Source organism: Lagopus muta, chromosome Z (assembly GCF_023343835.1).
Source record: "Lagopus muta isolate bLagMut1 chromosome Z, bLagMut1 primary, whole genome shotgun sequence".
NCBI classification, from domain to species: Eukaryota; Metazoa; Chordata; class Aves; order Galliformes; family Phasianidae; genus Lagopus; species Lagopus muta.
Genome location: NC_064472.1, coordinates 52,053,875 through 52,074,697, shown reverse-complemented (window position 1 = coordinate 52,074,697; position 20,823 = coordinate 52,053,875). Strand labels below are relative to the sequence as shown.

The window sequence follows — 20,823 nt, the reverse complement described above, 5'->3', positions numbered from 1 at the left end:
AAGCCCCACTTCTGTTGGCTTTATTCACACCACAGAGTCAAGCAATGAATTTTTGTTGGCAGAAAATTACTGCATTTCCAAGAGGAGAGCTAATTGGCAAAGCTGTAGTGACTTAAACTGCTTTAGATCAAAGAGTTTTTAAAGAGCCCCAATACCCAAATTTTTCAAGCTACCTGGAAAGCTAGTTGCAACAACTAAAAGATTAGCTATCCATATTCTGATACATCTGATACATCTCAATGATTTCTGAAAGAATGTCTCCCAGGAACAGGTACAGAAATCTATCAATTAGAAACTGCCCTCAAGCCTTCTTTGATTCATGTATACACAAAGAAAATAACTTATCAATCTCACAATCTCTATTTTAGTTAGTGCAGTTCTCTTTGGTGAAGCAATACTGAATAACAAATTCTTGCACACTCAGCTGTCTTGGCTGCAGAACTGGAAGACATACAACATAAGTCCACGTAAACGAAGACTGGTCCCATATGCTCACTGCAGAAAGGCCAATATTTTATTTATTTACTTTTAGACAAAGAAAGACTAAGAAGTGACCTCCAGCCAGAGAACCTGGAACAGAAGCAGAAGGCCTCTGAAGATCCCAACTGAATGCATTAGTTTGCATTTTCACAGAATCACAGAACCCTCAGATGACCTTTAAAGGACCCTTCCAACTCCAAGGATTCTATGATTCTATGAAAATGCATCATAATGCATCCAGCTAGGCTCTTCATTGATTTCTACATACACCTTTTGATCAGTGCTAGAGCACTGATGAAGAACTTCCTGCATCCATAAGTAAAGTGCATCAGAAAGGAGATACAAAGGGAACAGGAGAAGCAAAATACTCAAAATGAACAAGAAAGCAGAAATGAAAGTATACAACTGCTGGCACATCTATAGTCTTTTACAGAATTCCTCCTCTTTTCTCTCAGTTCACCATGTAACAATCCCATAATTTGGAACCACCCTCATATCCACACTATTCTTCAGCAGACTTTAAATCTTTTAATCAACCATACTGTCATTTAGCAAGCATCAGTTAGATGTGAGCTTTTGTGGACTAGCCCTTTGAAGGAAACAAGACATTTGGCTTGTGGCTTTCATAGATTTTTGTTGATAGCTGAGGAATGGCAAGATTTAAGGGCCTTTAATTTCTTCCAGACATAAAAGGGAACTACACTCTAGGACAAAGTTGCTCAATCTGTGGTCAGTAAAATACCAGATGGTGGTCCAAAATATCATCGTAAAAAAATGTGTTTTTAAAACTATACATTCCCACATACGCAAGAAATGAGGAAATACAGAAAAAAATTAAACAAACATTCAGAGTTTAGCCTAACTGAATTGCGCCATAGTGCAAAACCAAATGAGACATTTCACAAGTTGATCCTTCAATTTTTAAAAGAAATTAAGTAATTTTTAAATAAAACATTGTCCTTTAACACTTAAGTTTGAAAACTTTCTTCTGTTCTACTGAATTTCCAAATAAAGACTCTCAAAATATTTCACTAGATACAACATGTTCCTCAGTCCCTCCCTCTCTCTGACTTCTCTAAGCCATTATCTGTTTTCTCCATATTCTCTATGCTTTCTGTTTTTTCCCTCTCTTTATATAAACTTCTTAACATCTTCTACAGAAGCAACCCATACGGCCACTGAGCTCTTTCTGATCATTATCATTGGTAAATTCTGTTTCAAATCTTCCAGCTCACCCTGAATTCCACTTACCACTATCGGAACATCGTAATTTTACTGGTTTAGTCACAAGAGCTTCCTTTCACAGACCTACCCTCTTATCTGTCACTTTTTATTTCTGTTAAGTTACGACAATTGTTCCATACTCTGACTCCAAACCCTGATTTAAGATCTAACTATCCAGTCCTACTCTTATTCACTCCTCACAGTTATTTTCACTTCCTATGTCCACATATAAACATTCTTGCATCTTATAGAGTTGTAAAGGACATCTATCCAACTCTTCTGTAACGAACAGGAACATGCACAGCTAGATCAGGTTGCCTAGGGTCTGATTTAGCCTCCATTGAAAGTCTCCTGGGACAGGGCAATCACCACATCTCCCGGCAACCTGCTCCAGTGCATCAACATCATCACTGTAAAAGACTTTTCCTTATATCTAACCTAAATCTACGCTCTTTAAGCTTGCAGTTATTTCCCCTTGTTCTATCACCATAGACCCTGCTAAAGAGTCTGTCCCCTTTTTTCCTGTAGCTCCCCTTTAGATACTGAAATGCCACCATCAGTTCTCCTGAGAGAAGAAGACCTTGCACTTGAATTTGCTGAACCTCATAAGGTTCTCCTCAGCCAATTGCTCATGCCGGTCTAGGTCCCTCTGGATGGTATCTCATCCCTCTGGTGTGTTGGCAGCTAAAATAGCTGAGTTGTCCACAATCAGCTTTCTAAAAACCTACCCTCTTAAGTTGTTTTTCAAGACAGACAAACAGACAACAAAGCAGTCTTTACATCTTAACAAGAAAACGGCTCTGCAAAGCCATCCAATTAAGAATACAATGCAACTTCGATTTTGTAAATACTATTTAAATAGGATACCCGAATTCTCTTCACTCAAAATTAGCCTGATCTCAAGCTACCATTAAATTCATGAATGTCAAAAAAATTGAAAAAAAATAATTGTTGAAGGACTCAATTAATAGACACATTTTCGCATGTTTTCTAACACCTAACTTGAAAACACCATTTGCGTGTGTTCCTCTGAACACTCACCACTCTTCTTCAGTTTAAAAAAGGCAGCTTTTAACTTTTTCCCAAAGATTACTGTTAGTTACTAATGTCTACAACTTCCTTCAAAATCAAGATGCAACTTTTAAATGAAATATATTGATTATCATACTGACATGTATTACTAAATGCCATATGGACTACTCCGTTTTTTCAAAATGATTCTTTACGGAAACCCTATAAGCAGCACACTGCAGCTGAATGAAAATAGTTATTAAAACTAATAACAATAAAAAGTTAAACTACACAAGAATTACTTATACACATTACTCAAGTAAAAACTGGACACAAGGTTTTGCATTTAAAATTGAATTAATTATGCTATGCGTGGTTAGTAAACACAGCAGAGAACCATAAAATTTTGCAATTTATCTTCTCTATCCTGACAGTTCTATTCCTATACTAGAAAGAAGAAATGGACTTATTTAACCATTTGAAATTTATTAAGATTCAATTTGAACAAATTGAATTGTACTGGACATCTGAATATAAAGACACTATTCATCTACAAAATACACGTCTGCTTCCACTGATTCTGATATGTTGACAAATTCTCAAATTCTTGTTCCCAGCTTATGGCTGTTCGTAGCTTTTGCTTTCTTACAACTTTGGTAAGGCATTTTTACTGCTTGGTAAGGCATTTTTACATTTGGGCTGCGTGTATGCTTTGTTTTTTTATACTCAGTCTCAGTAAGATTACATTTCATAATGAATTTTGTTTATTTAATTTAAAGTTGATTTTAATATATTCAAAATATGTTCTTTATACAGCTTTCCATACAGCTATTAGCAGTTTTTGGTCCTCTATATGAAGTACGTGCAACAATTTGTAAAAGCTCAGTTAAATGATTTCATAGCAAACTAGTTTTTGAAACACTTTATGACACAGAAAGAATAAAACAGATATTCAGATCTTGTTAACAATTGAGGAAAATCATACAAAACCACTGTATTTGCTACTGAGATGAACACATACATAAGACAAGTTTCCTTGGAATCTGGGCTTTTTTTTCACTTCTCTTTCTCTTCTTCCATTTTCTTTTTTTTTTTTTTCTCATGTACATATCTGTGTGTGTGTTGTATAAGTGGGTCTGTGTGTCTGTAAAAAATTAGATACAGATTTCCAGCTTCTCAGGAAAATTAAGTTTGCATACCAGCACAGAATATCCCTGGGACTTCACTTCGGAATATAACAGTTCGTACTTTCTTATCAGATTTCAAAGCATCCACAGCTTTTGACATCTAAAGAGAAAAGGAGGGAGGGGAATAACCAAACACTTTTAAAAGTATTTAATTCCAGTATTTCACCTTCATATTAGAAACTGTTCTTTTCACTTACCATTTTTAAAAGATTTTTGTTAAGTGCATTCTTGGCATGAGATCTGTTTAACCCAAGCACCACAATTCCTGGAGGGAAAGAAAAATTGTATCACTGTTATAATACAGAAAAATATACAATATCCACACAAGTAATTATTTCAATTTCAGGAGTGCTAAAAGAAACATACTGGTGCAGTCAATTAGCTACTGAGTTTTAGAAAGAAAAAAATGGATTTAAGTTTTCCAGTGTTGAACATTTCAGTGTTCAACAGAAATGATGTATTTTAAGAAGTAAAAATCTGGCCCTAACACTATTACATGGTCAGAAAGGTTGAATCTTAAATTACCTAAGGCATGCACAAATTTCACATTTGTATGCAAAGTGCTGACATATAATCAAGCAAAATAATGCACTATTTCCATATCTAGGTAGTCTGCTTTGAGAAACTTCTTAAAGCAAGAAGAGCTATCATAGCTAAGATTAGTAATTCCAATACAGACAATGAAGCCACACAGAGAGAATGCTAGCAAAAATATATCTGAACTTCTGTTTTAAAATAAAAAAACATACAGAAACTCTCTCTCAAGACAGAAACTAGTGCTAGGCTACACAGCTTTGATCACATATTTATAACTCCCTTAGTCCAGTTAGAGATCAGCTGGCTCAATGACTGATTCCATATACATTGATCTGTGTCACACAAGGAGCACCACTTGCTTGTCCTTATTCCTTCTCCCTTAGCTTAACAGGCATGAAAAATCCCAAGAAGTTTATCCAGATAGTAATCTTCTAGGCAATTATTTCCTGAATGTATTACAATTTCCTGAATTCTAAACATCAGAAATTGATCCAGTCTTGCTAAGGTCAGGATTTTGTTTTTCATCTGGAGAGTACAAGGCAAGTGAAAAGAAGGCAATGGACTAGCACTGGGACCAGGAATGAAAGAGAAAAAGGGAGCTCCCTTTATCCCAAACAAAAAGGCCCACAGTGTTGCCATCAATCTACCAGAAACTCAGTATTTGCCTGTGTATTTACCACCACAACACCAAACTCTGCAAGAACCATCTCTTTATACTCTGGCTCCCATAGTCACTTTAGGAGCCTGTCTTGTTTTCTCAGCACACACTATTTCCTTCATAGAAACATCATCTCAAAGTGATGAACTATTAGTGTTTAATCCCACTTCCCTTCCTCCCAAATGTAAGTGCCTACACACACACATACATTGTTAAACTGAGCTCCTGCTCCTTCTGCAGCTACCAATTTGAAAACGAAGTCTTCCATTCAACAGCTGCCATGTCTGAAGTTCAAATGAAAATGGTTAAATCCAAGTAGGAGAGCACACTTTGCTCTTGCTTGCTCCCGAAGTTCAATTAACCCTTATCAAGAAAGAGGAGAGCCTGGCTGATCCAGAAAACCTTCATTACTTTGTTCTCTAAAGCCAAACTAAATTCACCAACACAACTGCAACAGCGCTCAATGAGCATTCAAGCAGGAATTCCTACGTGCTTCCAACTGCAGCACTTTTCTACTGTTGCAACTTGTATTTCAGGATTATTCCAAATTCAAATACATCGTATGTTCATACACATAGATAAAGCAAAATCAGCACCATGTTTTAAAGCGACAAAAAGCCAGTTAACCTGGTTTTGATTTTAAGCTCTAAGACTACTACACTTGCATATCCAAAGTTTGAATGAGGCAAAGACATTGCCATCTCAAACCTATTTCTTTAACTAAAAAATAAGGTCCTTAGCAAAAGTATGTTTTTTCAATAGCAGCAACACTCTTCATTTACCATCATCAATATTATAACGAATTCCCAATTAACATTTTTGTAATAAATTTTGTAATTTTCCTATGAAGAAAGGCCCCTTAAAGACAAATCATACAAGTTAAGTCTTAAAAGTATCCCACTGAGTCATAAACCTATCACTTCTGTCTCCCCTCCCAGATAAGTGAGAGGTAAATACAGATGACATCAATTTCTTAAATAAGGGGGGGGGGGGGGGGGGGGAAGTAAGCAATAACTGCAACCAGAAAAGCATATGAGGCTAACATGGGACAATCATATATTGAAATGAGGCATATTAAAAGATATTCCCTGAATGCTCGTTTGAGTCACTTTTGTTCTAATACTTTATTACAATATTGTCTGGGCATCCTTAAATCCCTTGGTTATTTTTAGAACTGCAGTAAGGCGTGGGACGTTCTCCCAGTGTATTAATCAATGACTGAACTACAGATCAATTGAGTACTTGCTCAAAGTCATATTATCAAAGTAGAAAAATAGACTTGTTTCCATTTGAGTAATTTAATCCCAAGAATGTACTTTCTTCCTTCCCTAGCTTACTCCAAGATCTCCTTGTCCCCAAAATCTGGAAATACAACTCACCACATCAGTTCATCAAAGACTGTGAATTAATTGCTGGATGCCATTATAAAAGAAACTGTTCAAGAAGGTCTTCCTTCCATGCTTTGGATATCCTAAAGAATTTAAATCCCTGGTCATATGGGTATACAAATTTACATAAATTTGCCCTAAACAGGGCAAATCAGGCACTATATAACACTGCACAGTCCCACCAAACCTCTTGGGAAAAAGAAAATGATAACAAGAAGTACAAACATTATGAATAACTATTTTAACAATTATTTTTAACAAAAATGTACACTGTATTGTATATTGTATTACATGTATTTTGAAAAATCTCACATTCTCATTCAAAACATTTAATTACAGTTCACACTTTCTGAAGTGTCCACCTATGGGCATGCAAATATCTTAAAAAATATACTAAAAAAACTTATCTGTAAAAAGTAGTAAAAACTCATTATCACATTCAGAAACAAATATCAGAATCATAATAAACATCATAATAATGAAATTCCAGTATCTTTACAATGTCAAAGAAGTTGCAGATACGTTAGAAAGGAACAGCCATTCAGACAATGCTGAAGGCAGTATTAATTTCATATTTTTTTCCTGGGAGTCATTTCCACATGACTCCAGAAAACTCAGCAAATAAGGTGTGTCTATTATTAATCACATATATTAAAAATCAAATTTCACTCTATCAGCTAGATTTTCCGAGGGACTAACTAACAACGCTATGTAAGTAGTCATGGACAGTCTGCATTGTTTCTCAGCTGCTCAAATGTACGGGAACTGTTAGGTCAGTTGAACCAGTGATTGAGCAGCTGGTGAAGGGGCATAGCCAGACCTGGGAGCACAGGTGGAAGCAATTTATCTGAGCAACCGCAAGGGGTCACACACCCCTCCCTAGCCTGATTTAAGGGCTGGCAATCACAAGAAAAGCATCTCTATTTGGAGACTGCCTCAGAAAGGGGCAATTCTTTCATTACCAAATCATGACTTCTACATTTCTTGTGTGATCCTAAACTGGTTCAAAGCAGCTCTACCTGCTGCCTCCTCTCCCAACAGAGAGTAAAGCAAACACACAATGAATACTACTCTCACTACCAGAGCTGAGACATAATTTTTAATGTTAAAAAGAAATTATAATTAAGTCACGTGAAAATAAACAGCAAAATTGTATTTTAGTGAGAAAAGGATAGACATACATACATACAAGAATTCTTCCAAAAGTAATGCATTGTATTTCATTAAGTTGGCCCACAATACTAGAAACAGATGTTGGTGGTATGTCTGAACAGGCTGAACTTTCCCACTATTATTCCATTACATTTTGTTGCCATGTGACAGATGGTATCATAGGTGCAATCTGACAAAGCGGCATATGACGTAGAAGTGTGTATAAGGCAAAGGCATGTCACTGAATTCCTTCATGGGGGGAAAAAAAGAAAAACACCTATTGACATTTATCAGTGCTGAACAAATGTCCAAACAGTTGATGTGAGCTCAGTGAGGTGGTGGGTGGTGCATTTCAGGAGTTGTGACAATGGGTTACCTCCACTAGTGCAGATGTTTACTACTCACAGAATCACAGGATCATCAAGCTTGGAAAAGACCTCCAACATCATCCAGTCCAAATGTCCACTTACAAACAACATTTCCACACTAAAGCATGTCCCTTAGTACCACACCTACACACTTCCTTAATACCTTCAGGGATGATCACAGAATCACAGAATTGTAGGGGTTGGAAGGGACCTCCAGAGATCATCGAGTCCAACCCCCTGCCAAAGCAGGTTCCCTACACCAGGTCGCACAGGTCGGCATCCAGGCAGGTCTTGAACATCTCCAGAGAAAGAGACTCCACAACCCCCCTGGGCAGCCTGTTCCAGTGCTCCGTCACCCTCACTATAAAGTTCTTGCGCACATTCATGCGGAACTTCCTATGCTGCAGCTTATGTCCATTTCCCCTTGTCCTGTCTCCACGTACCACTGAAAAGAGACTGGCCTCACCACTATGGCCCCCACACCTCAGATATTTATAGGCCTGGATCAGGTCCCCTCTCAGTCGTCTTTTCTCAAGGCTGAACAGACCCAGTTCACTCAGCCTTTCTTCATAGGAGAGATGCTCCAGGCCCTTCACCATCTCTGTGGCCCTCCGCTGGACTCTTTCCAAGAGATCCCTGTCTTTTTGTACTGGGGAGCCCAGAACTGGACGCAGTACTCCAGATGAGGTCTTACCAGGGCAGAGTAGAGGGGGAGGATCACCTCCCTCGACCTGCTGGCCACGCTCTTTTTAATGCACCCCAGGATGCCATTGGTCTTTTTGGCCACAGGGGCACACTGCTGGCTCATGGCCAACCTATTGTCCACCAGGACACCCAGGTCCATCTCTGCAGAGCTCCTCTCCAGCAGCTCATCCCACAACCTGTACTGGTGCATGCAATTATTCCTCCCCAGATGCAAGACTCCACAATTGCTTTTGTTAAACCTCATCCGGTTTCTTACTGCCCAGCTCTTCAGCCTGTCCAGGTCTCGCTGAATGGCAGCACAGCCTTCAGGCGTGTCAGCCAATCCTCCCAACTTCGTATCATCAGCAAACTTGCTGAGGGTGGCCACTATCCCCTCATCAAGGTTGAATAAGATCAGACCCAGCACAGATCCCTGGGGACACCACTGGTTACAGGTCTCCAGCCAGACTCTGCACCACCAACCACGACCCTCTGTGCTCTGCCAGTCAGCCAGTTTTCAACCCAGCTCACTGTCCGCTATCCCACACTTCCTCAGCTTTGTTATAAGGATGTCGTGGGGGACAGTATCAAATGCTTTTCTAAAATCAAGGTAGACTACATCTACCGCTCTTGATGACTCAACCATCTCCCTGGGCAGCCTGTTCCAACACCTGACTACTCTCTCAGAAAAGAAACTTCTCCTGACAACCAGCCTTAATCTCCCCAGGCAGAACTTGAGGCTACAACCTCTCATCCTATCACTAGATTCGCAGGAGAAGAGGCTAACCCCTGTTCTACCACAGCCTCCTTTCAGGCAGCTGTAGAGAGCTATGAAGTCTCCCCTGAGCCTCCTCTTCTCTACATTAAACAATTCAAGTTCCCTCAGATGCTCTTCATAAAACTCTGCGTCTGGGAACCAAAAGGTCTTGGCCAAAGAATGATACTGAATTGGAACAAAGTATTCTGACAAAGAGTGTGACTAGATGACTGTGTGACTAGAATCATGGGCTGCATGACAGTTTTGAGGAAAGCAGCATTTGCAGCTAAAGCCACTTATCTTGTTTCGGTAGGAAGCTGACCTTGCTAGTTTACCTTGTTTTGCAAGCAGGTGTTCCACTTGAGCTCTGCATCACATGCTAGTCATGCAGATGCAGCGTGCAAGTAGAGAAAACGCTGTAGACCTTGGAGAGAACAAAAGCAGGAGAGAGGCTGTGGTGGATCCAAGAGAGAGGAAAAGTATGCCCTAAAGCAGAGGACATCTTTCTGACACCTCCTCTCGAATCTTCTACAGGCATGTTCCTTCTCTTTCTCCTACTCAGCAATTCACTTGTCTCTCAAAGGTAGGTAAGTAACACTCACCTGCTTATGGAGTTTGTGCTTGCCACGGAGACATAATCTAAAATAGATGCCTGTGTGTGTGTGTGTGTGTGTGTGTGTGTGTGTGTGAAATAAAATTCATAACCCTCTGTGCTGCTCTGAGTGCACAGTTTGCTTGCCTCCACTCCTGAGACATCCTGTCTCTCAGATCCAAACATACTATGAAACAGGTGTTATGTTATGTGTTCCAGTTCCCTCAGCAGCTCCACTGCTCTTCTCTAGGACCTCCAAGTCTTTCTGATAGTGAAGGGACCAAAACTTAAAACAGTATTTGAGTTGCAGACTTAACAGTGCTGAGTACAGAGCTACATTTCCCTGTTCTTACTAACAGCACGACTTCTTATACACGCCAGAATGCCACTAGCTTTCTTGGCCACCTGGGAATACTGCTGGCTCATGTTCAGCTGAGCAGCCACCAATATCCCCAGATCCGTTTCATCTGTACAGTCTTCAAGCAACTCCTCCCCAGGCCTGTAGCGTTGCCTGGCATTGTTGTGACCAAAGTGCAGACCTGGCGCTTGGTCTTGTTGAACTTCACTGCTTTGGCTTCAGCCCAGATCCCTCTGAAGGGCCTTCTTACCCCCAGACAGATTGACACTTTCTCCCAGCTTGGTGTCACCTACAAACTTGCTGAGGGTGCACTAAATCCCTCTGTCCAAGTCATCAATAAAGATATTAAACAGAATAAGCCCCAGTACTGACTCCTCAGGAACACCGCTCATGACCAGTTGCCAGCTGGATTTAATTCCATTTTCCACCACACTCTGGGCCTGGCCTCCAGGCAGTTCTTTACCCAGCGAAGAGTGTACTTCTACAAGCCAGGGCTGTCAGCTTCTCTAGGAGAATACTGTGGAAGACAGTGTCAAAGGCTTTGCTGAAGTCTGTCATGGTTTTATGATTTTTGATCGGTATTCCACATCGTAACATCATATAGTGTACTGGGTGTTAAAGAGTTCTGTGGATCATATCTTGGCTCAGAAGAGAACTACAATCCCAGAAGACTATATTCCTTTGTTTTCCATTTGGGGGGAAAGACAAAAATGACTGGGAGTCACAAGACCGCCTCTCGCTCCCTTTGCTCTCTGCTCCCTGGTCATTTTGCCTACAGCATTACAGTAAGGACTTTGCTTTCAAAACTCCCTCTCATTTTATTTTATTTATTAGCTTCAATTCCAATTATATTGTATTATATTGAATCATCTCACATTCTGCTATTGTATTTAGTAAATTAAGCTTTCTCATTAGCTCACTGCTACTCTTTTCCCCATCTAGGCACACCTCCCTACCTTTTTCTCTTTCTCCCCCTTCCTGGGGCGTCTGTGGGTCCCTTCCTCCCATCACAGAACTAGGTCAAACTGGGCTGAAACATGATAGAAGTCTAGATAGACTACGTCAACAGCCTTTCCGTCATCCACCAGGAGGGTCATTAGATCATACAAGGAGATGAGGTTGGTCAAGCAAGACCTGCCTCTCATGAACCCATGCTGGCTGGGCATGATCCCCTGGCTGTCATGCACATACTGTGTGATCTCACTCAAGATGATTTGCTCCATAATGTTTTCTAACACCAAGGTCAGGCTGACATGCCTGCAGTTCCCCGCATCCTCCTCAAAACCCTTCTTGTAGATGGGAGTAACATCAGCAAGTCTCCAGCTCTGTGTGACCTCTCAAGTTGACCAAGACTGCTAACAGATAATGGAAAGCAGCCTGGTAATCACGTCCGCCAACTCCCTCATGTGGATCACATCTGGGCCCATGGACGTGTGGCAGTCCAGCTGGAATTGTAGGTCTCTGACTATGGGGCTTTCTTCTGCTCCCCATCTCAGACTTCCAAGTCAGGGGGTAGAGTACTCCAAGAATTAACTGGTCTGGCTTTTAAAGGCAAATGTAAAGAAGGCGCTTGGAACATGGCATGCAGGCTCCCATTCATCAGTGGAGACAATGTACACCTCACTGTATTGACTATGTTGAAAAACAGTGCTCTGTAGCCAAGAATTTCCTCTATCAAACAGTGCTTTGTGCTTTTTAGATCTGTTCTAGTTTCCAGGGAAATAAGGGGAATTACTTTCAGAGCAACCCACATATATGCATGATAGCTTCAAAATACCTGTAAATTCCCAGATGTGTCCTCATTTCACAACGTAATTAAATATGGGATTTTAATGAGTAAATAGTTAATATTAAAAGGTTCTTGTATTTCAAGACAGACAGCAAAATTCATATGATGCTATCATTATTTAAAACTGCTGAGAGAGATCATATTTCCTTCTACATTAAATAAAACAGGGTGAATCAATTTAAGTAAAATAATTACATCTTGTATTACATGCAGTTTATCTCAGTACAAAGGAAACTGTGCTTTAATGATTTTATCTGCTCTATTATGTACTTTGTAGTTTTCAAAACAACATTCATACTCAATATTTAGTAGTAACTCATTTACTTGTAAGTCCTGACTGCATTCATACTAGTAATTTGTCCAATAAAGATTAATTCGATCTACACAACAAGTACTTACAGAAATAATTTATTTGTAACATGCAAACACACCATCAATCCAAACATACTTTTAAATAACTAAAAAAAAAATCTGAAATGAGAGAAAGAAGAAAGAATAGAGAAGTTGGTTTTTCACTTGTCTCCATTTACTGCATTTTCTTAAGTGAAACAAGAACCCACACTGAGTGCACCATGAACAATTCCAATTGTTTCCATTGATTGTAGTTTCATTAAGTACTTACGTGTATCATAAAATCACACAGACATGTATTGAGCATTATTTTTAAAAAGTAACTAAACAATTTTCAAAATCCTAAGTACATCTTTACTATTTTATCTCTAAGTACTTCTGCGTATCTTCCTGCACTCCATTAAATTAGTATATCTCAGCTGCTCAAGCATTTTTACTTAAAAATAGAAGAGAAAGTAAAGTTTTCTTTTTTGTCAGCTAACTACCAATCTTTCAAGCTCTGAAAGAACTATTTCAAATGAGACCATAATTGATCTGCACATTCTATGTACGTTAACATTCTAACTGATGATGACAAAACGTTGCCTTACATATACTAAGCGAACTAATAGCCCTAAATTCATCCAAATTTGTAATGGGTTTGCTAACGCAACTTGGCTAGAAGTTCTAAAATGTCAAAAGCTTTAATAAATTTCAGACCTTGAAGTGATAATCACATACAATTACAAATAAAAGACATGCATCTAATTAAAAAAATAATAACGCACCCATATTTATCTGTACTCATAGGAAACTGATACTAAAGGTAATGTGATTTACATGTTGTTCAGAACACATAAGCATTCTACAAACACATTCAAATTAAATCTTTTGTATTCTTTTGTCTCAAATAAAAAATTCAATAATTTGCCTTTTCACATATAGTCTCATTTCAGTATATGTTTAACAGCTTCCCAAAAAGTGTGGTATATGAGTCACCTGAAAGTGTTATGGAGCAGAGCAGTTTGTTACTTTGCCTGAAAGATTCATCTGGTGCTACAGGATTTGCACCTCTGTGTGAGGCAGCTCAAGGTCAGTTTTCCTGCTTCCCCAAGCAGCACTGGGGACAACACATCTTCCTCTAAGCAACTCAAAAAGAGCAGGTATATACAAGAACAGAAAAACAGCACAAATAAACATGTCTACATCTTGACAGGTAGTTAGAGAGACAGGGTCTGCCCCCATATGCAGTATGAAGTGGAAGAATATGGAAGGGGCAACAGTGCTGGGGTCCCACTTGGAAAGACCCGGAAGAAACTGCTGGAGAAGGAAATAGTATGTTAAGAGATTAGTGATAAAAAACACTGGGGCTTAAATGGCACTAGCATCCTAATGGAGCACAGGTACTACATGCTGTAAACTCACACAGCTTAACTTGTCGCATGGGAAGAGGAGGATGGTGTGCACTAGCATCACAGAAAGAATAATGCACAGAACGTACAAGCAAAAAAACTTTCCAACGTTTTACCAAGCCTTCTTTGCTCCTGTCTTGCCTCCACTTCAATTTAAAATAAGTTTAAACTTAAGACATTTGTTTGGAATCAATTCTCCATTCCTCAGTTGGTTGAGAAAATAGGAGTAAATAAGTATTGTATTCAAGGAACTCTAGGGAATAGAACAATAAGAAGTGGATCTCAGGACCAGATTACATCATTAATCTTACTGACTCTTAAAAAACGTATCTTCTAACCCTAAGATAAAATTGAAAGTTTACATGTACAAATATATACATACATATGAATGCTCTACTCAAAGGTGCATGCCCAAAACTGTGCCAAGTTTAATGTAACTGAGTTGATGTTTTCAAAGATATAAACTGAATCTCGCATCTCAACACATGATTGTTCCAAGACCTACTAACCACCTAAAGAAATACACGCATCACAGAATAGTGCTGCACACAAGAAAAAGCGGATGGAACTTCTCTGTCCCTGTCTGCCCATACAAACAAGCACACAGCAGGTGCGGGATGCTAACTGTAGGAGACGACCCCTAAACTTCATTTTCTGCCAGCAAAGCGGCTAGCAGAGGAGACACACATCCAGGAGAGTATTTCGATTAAAGTCAGCAGGGCTGCTGACCCATTCGTGCAAGTAACTGCGGCCCCGCAGTACCAGCACGAAGAGGCTGATCTGGATCCGCCGCCGGCAGCACGCCGCGCGGCGCCTCCCACCTGCCCCCGGTGGCGCGCAGGGTAACCCCAGCTCACAGGCCCGAGCGCCGCGGGCCGGGCCGGTAGGGCCCCGCAGAGGAGCGGCCGGCGCTTTCCCCGTTACCTTTGTGCTCTTCATCCAGGTACCGTACTCGCAGCTCCTCCTCCTCCTTCGCCTCCGATCCATAGCTCCTCCCGGCTGAGGGGAAAGCGGCGGCGCCTCCTCGCACCGGAGCCCGGGGGCCGAGGGTGGAGGAGGTGGCAGCGGCCGCGGCGGCTAGCCTGAACCGGCCGTGCAAGAGGCCCAAGCCACCCAGCGCCGCCGCCATACTGCCGCCTGCGCCCCTCAGCCGCCAGCCTCGCTCCCGAACCCACGTGACCGGCGGCTCTACGCAAGGGACGCCGCCAGCTCCCGCCCCTCCGCCGCCAAGGCACGAGGACCGCGCTTGTCGCGGGGCTTCGCGTGCCCAAGGGCTGACGGAGCGGCGTCGGGGCGCCGCGTCTCGGCTGTGCGGGTCTGGGGTGCCGCGGACCCCTACCTGAGCTGCGGTGCTTGGAGCAGCAACGAGGCTCCTGAAGCTGAGAAGTTTGGCTTCCTACCCCGAGGCTGGGTATTAGGAAGCTTTCTTCTCAGGGGTGGTGAGGCGCAGGGAAGTGGTGGAGTCGCTGTCTCTGGAGGTGTACCGTAATCCTGTGCATGTGGCACTGAGGGAACTTGAGAACTGAATACAAAGGCTTTGGGCACACCTTTTATCTTTAAGAGTTGTAGAAGTTGGCGTTCCTGACTGAGGGGGAAAGCAAGATGGGGAGGCCCCAGCTGTCACTTTTGCTAATTCGCTTTTGCGTTCCTTCTGTGCCAAGTTGCTTAGCAGGGCCTCCACTGCCTTCCTTCTGGAGGGAGGGAAGCCTAAAGATAATGACCTGTTTATTCTGGCAGAACGCTGTGAAGGACGAACGAGGGGAAAAGAGACTATCACCTTCCATTGATTAAGTTTTACTATTTAAACAGGAATGTAGCTTGTGATTAGCATCCTGTTCCACTCCTGCTGGCAGTACAAAAGGACACAAAGGAATAGTGAATTACTATCCTGGAAGCTTCATTCGCAGATGAGGAATGTTATGTTTTTATGAGATTAAATTCTGAAAGATAGTACCCAGTTATGTATATGGAAGCAAAAAGGCAGCACTATTCTGAAAGACATCAGCTGAGATAAAAAGACAGTAAAAACAGAACTGGATTCACTGCCTTACCATCATTGCTTTGAAGCCAAAGGCAGATGCATTTTCTCTGCTCAGCTGTTATGTGCAGTGGTTCCCACACTACTTGGCTCAAGGTCTCAGAAGTGCTTTCTTGAAGAGAGGACAGCATATGGAATCATGCCTAACAGCCTCATGTCTGGTGTACAAACATCCACAGTCATTATTAGAACTCAAATAATTTTCTAAGTACCATGTTCTTTTACATTTTCACTTTTTATTATATTTTTTTAGCATACGAAAGGAATAATATTTAATTTTTACTGACTTTTTCTGCAGTTTCTCACGTCTGCATTGCTAGAGCATGTTTACATTCAGATAGACATCTAATTTCCAATGGCCTCTACAGCATTTTTTGAAAGCTGAATTGTTAAGAAAATTAGTAATACAGTAGTAATACATTATAGCTACCATTGTAACATTTAAAAAAAAAAACCCTCCTGAAGAGTTTTTGCACTCCACCAAGTCAATTTTTTTAAACAAATCAAACTCAAATTACTAGCAGCAGCAGACACAAAGATGGCTGCTAAGGTCATTCTGCTCTTTGAACTGTGTCTCTGTATTAACGCATAAAACTTCATGATACATAAATATGTTTTATTGTGGCAGTTAAGCCGTAGAGTACATTTTTCAATACTGTATATTCAGTTTCTCCCATTGCACTGCCATTCAAGCATGGTGGAATGCTTCTTGGATGGAAGAAAAATTTTCCATATTTTGGTTCCCTGTTTTGTTTTTTTTGTTGTTGTTGTTGGTTTTTTTGTCTGTTTGTTTTTTGTTTTTACCCTGTAGCTTAGTTCTACAAAAACAGCTCTACAGATGAAGTAGGACATAGAAAGCACATTTAATTACAGAGGGAGAGTACTGAGATGCAGATTGTTATGTAAATCATATATACAAATAAGAAAAAAAAAACAAAAAAACTAGAGCAACAAAATGAAAACTGTTAAGTAGCTGCCTAATTACGTATGACATTGTTTGGTGACCTGTTCACTTCTTTACACAGAAATCCAAACATTGGTGCTTGGCGATGGGTAAAATAAATTGATAGAGCAAAAAACGTGTGAATCTTGACTCAGCATCCCTTATGTCTAGAGAAGCAATGTTAACATGAATGAAAATGGGATCAATATAAACAGAAAACAGCAGTTCTCTGCATTCAGCTATTACTTGTGATATGGTCCTCAGTCATAAGCTAATCTGAAAAACATATGAACAAAAAAGCCTAGATGGACCTCCTCTATTTTGTATTTGGAATTTCCTTGGAAAACCCATTCATATCAGGTTGTGGGTTCTCACAGTGTGCAGCAGAGACTGAAATATGCAGGCCCTTCTTAGTTTCACACACAGCTTTTACTTGAAAACAGCATATAGGTCCAGAAACTGGGAAACTGCCTACATCGTTAGCAGTGAGAAGTTTCTTCCAACTGTAATTCCTCACACTTCAGTGCAGGCCCTCTGCCATGATTCTCTCACTTAATTAAGGATAATGGAAGAATGTGGCCTCTAAACTTCAGATCTAAATTAGATACCATGGAATGGGAAAGTAGTTATGCATGTTCAGTTAGGCGTTTGCTATTATTAAGAACAATGATAGATTATTTGAAATGAGACAGGAGAAATAATTGCATGTGTATTTATATTAATATGCAAATTTACAGGTAACAATGAAAAAGGGCAAATAATATGTATAGTAAAGCAGGAAAAGGGTGGAGGAAAATGAATCTGGGCTAGTTGCAAGTCTTTGATTTTCTTATACTTTGTGTATAGATAAGGTGTAACAAATAGTTTCATTTTCCCTGGGTTGAAACTGTTGCATTGCAAGAATGAAAGGAATATGTTTTAGGAGAAAAGCAGATCACCAATGCATGCTTTTCAAGGTAAATCACATGTTTTTCTTGCATGTTGTAAATTAATTGTCTCTGTAAAATCACTTGATATTTCAGAGTGCAATCTATTAGCTACTTGTTTTCTAAGTGGTTTATAAAGGTTATATGCATCTGCTACGAGGAGATTTTTTCTATTCTAATTTTGACTTATTTGCTTTTAATGACAGAATTTTACTGTTTATTATGTTGTCCAGTTAGCATACTTCACAGCATTTCCAATCTTGAAATTTAACTTGTTAAAAGCTTTTTGTTGTTGGCAGATCAGAGCCTAAGAAAGGCCCTAAGTACTTTCAACAGAATGTGGTGGACATTTAATAAAGAAAATGTTCAGAATGTTTTCTAGGGCAAGGCACACAGCTTATCCTCAAAGAACATGAAAAAAAATTATTTATTTCTATAGGGCTGAATACAAGCAGAGATAGTGGAAACAGAATTTACATAAGCAGAGCTTCCTAAAAATTGAGCCTATTTGTATGTCTTTAAGTTTGTCTCCATTTGACAAAAAAAAGGAAAAGTAAAAACTTTCAATTTTACTGTAGCTCAGCAGAACAGACATTTGCTTACTTCATTAACTAACTGATGCATGCAGGCAAACTGCATCCAGAGCATCACTAGAAACTTTTCTTATGGTGAATGTACCTTTTCCAGCTATGTGTAAATACTGTTAAAGTCATGTGTTTTCTGCAAGCTTCTAGATGAGCCTTTATATGAAGCCATACTCATCTTTCACCTTTATATACTTCTGAGGAACTCCAAGACTTGCATAACCATTAACTGTATCTTGGAGGGTCTTCGCTTTGGCAGCAGAGTACAAGCTCTAACAGCATGCAAGTGAAAGCTTAACTTGCAGCACAGAAAGCAAACTAGAATGATGCTAGTGTAATTTATGTTTACTTTAGGAAGGTTGATACGAAACTCTTGTAAAAGGTGAATTTCCCAATTTTTATATCCAGTAAAAAGCTATGTGAGCCCCTGCTAAAGAAATGCTGGACCAACCTTACCTACTATACAGTATCTAGAAGATTGAAACAGAGTTAAGTGTTAGCTTGGATAAGGACAACAAAGATTAACTAACTTACTGGTGAGATCTCCCTTCAAAGTAACATTTGATGAAAACCATGTGAAAAACATTTTGTTTTAAAAAAATTGAAGTAATGATGGACATCTCAGTGAAACAAAAATTAGTAGCAGCACTGCAATCAAGAGATGAAAAATATTATATTATTTGTTTCCTGATGTGATGCTATTTCTAATGGGAAAAAAAAATCTTAAGAATATCTACACTGTTTAAAGACAGTGCATTTGCCATGAAATTTGACTTCATAATGGGATCTAAGAGAAACCTGATTGTTTATGGTCATTAGAAAATGTTATAGAAAAAAATCAGCACCTTATAGACTGTCTGATGTAATTCTTCATACTGCTCACGAGCAGGCAAGGATTTAAGCTGTATATTATGTTTCTGAATGGCATAATTAATTTCCCTTCAGTTCCACAAATTTCTTTTTCTTGTTTTCTGAGGTGGTTTATGTCTAAAGGCAATAACTGAGTTTACTGTGGAAAGTCTGTAGATAACATATGAAGTGTAAGATATTTACCTTTTTGCAAAAAGCTGCAAAGTTGCTGCTTGAAAAATACTCCACATGTACAAACAACTCTGAAAATAAATGTTAAAGTGCTATGACATAAAGCGTATTTATGCTGTTCTCTTTTCTTTTTTAGTCTTTTATGATTCACAGTATGTTGTAGAGAGATCTACTGACTATATTTCATTCTTCATAAGTAATGCATCATATTAATTCTTACACTATATTTAATGTAAGGGGAAAGCACTAGGGGCTTTTTTGATGCTTTATATAGTTTCATTAGAGTAGGTTATCTTTTACATTCTAATCTGAAATATGTTTTCTTACATTCTTTCCTTTCTGCATACTAATGCAATTAAGACAGTCTGATAAGCTGAGTGAGCATTTTCAGCTTATTCTCTCACATGTAAGAGCTCTTTTTATGTTAAAGAATTTGAATCACCTTATGACTTTAATTTCCAGGATAGAGCAAAAGTTTAAATGGGCAAAGATTCTATGTCATGCATGGATACAGGAGCAGATGAACTGGGATCTACATAGGCTAAGGACTCTTATGTTTTGTAAAAATTGCTTCCTCTTAACTCTTTTACTATTCGTACTTCCCAATATTAGCCATTTTTCCTTGTAAGATCAAGAGGGTGGAACCTAGCATCTGCATGTGAAAATAAAAGAAAAATAAATACTAAGTGGCTAGTATTTTTTTTTATTACTATTATTTTTGACCATGAACAGACAAAATACAGAGCTATTTACCAGGGGCAGCAAACAGCTGTTTCCAAGACAGCAATTTTCAGAGTTCAGATTTCTTAACATTCTTTAGAGACGTATAGTTGTATATCCCCAAAATTAAAATACCATCCCAGAGCCATTTTTTGCAATTTGTGAAAATCAAGCATCAGGAAAAATAATAAACAAAAAATAACTTCTCTTCAGAATCACAGTCAACAGTTTTTTTCTGGAGAGTATCTTTTTTGTGTATGTCACTTCAAGTCTGAATGTTAAAGCTATATTTCAGTTGCCTTATGCTTCATAAAGTATGTTTTACCTCTTAAGTGGAAAACATTATACTCACTCTTCTCAGCACTGGCAGCAGCTGGTAAGAAAGGCGTATGTATGTGAGCAGCTTCTCAAAGTGAAAGACTTAAAAAAATAAAAATAAATAATGTTTAATAAAAAAATGCTTTTAAGTCTAAGCCAGAATGTAAGGCTGATGATGTCTGCAGCCTTCTATTACAGAAATGGCTTGAAAAATTTCGTACTATTTGTGCTCTTTCAACAATATACCTGAAAAAACTCTAAGACTGTGGTCTGCTCCTTCAGTAGAGTTCTTTAAACTTGCAATTTTTCTGTGATTCGTGCAGTCC

The 20,823-nt window shown here is 39.3% G+C and overlaps 1 protein-coding gene across 1 annotated transcript in view; it reads right to left on the bottom strand.

Moving 5' to 3' along the window:
- AUH (AU RNA binding methylglutaconyl-CoA hydratase) overlaps nucleotides 1-19,518 on the bottom strand; it is a 118,294-nt gene extending 98,776 nt beyond the window's left edge. Inside the window, exons 1-4 of the mRNA XM_048932527.1 lie at nucleotides 19,472-19,518; nucleotides 14,852-15,279; nucleotides 4,100-4,167; nucleotides 3,915-4,002 (exon numbers count right to left, since the gene is read on the bottom strand). Coding sequence (XP_048788484.1) covers nucleotides 3,915-4,002; nucleotides 4,100-4,167; nucleotides 14,852-15,279; nucleotides 19,472-19,518 — 631 coding nt within the window. The remainder of the gene's footprint in view (nucleotides 1-3,914; nucleotides 4,003-4,099; nucleotides 4,168-14,851; nucleotides 15,280-19,471) is intronic.
- Between the last annotated feature and the right edge of the window lie 1,305 nt (nucleotides 19,519-20,823).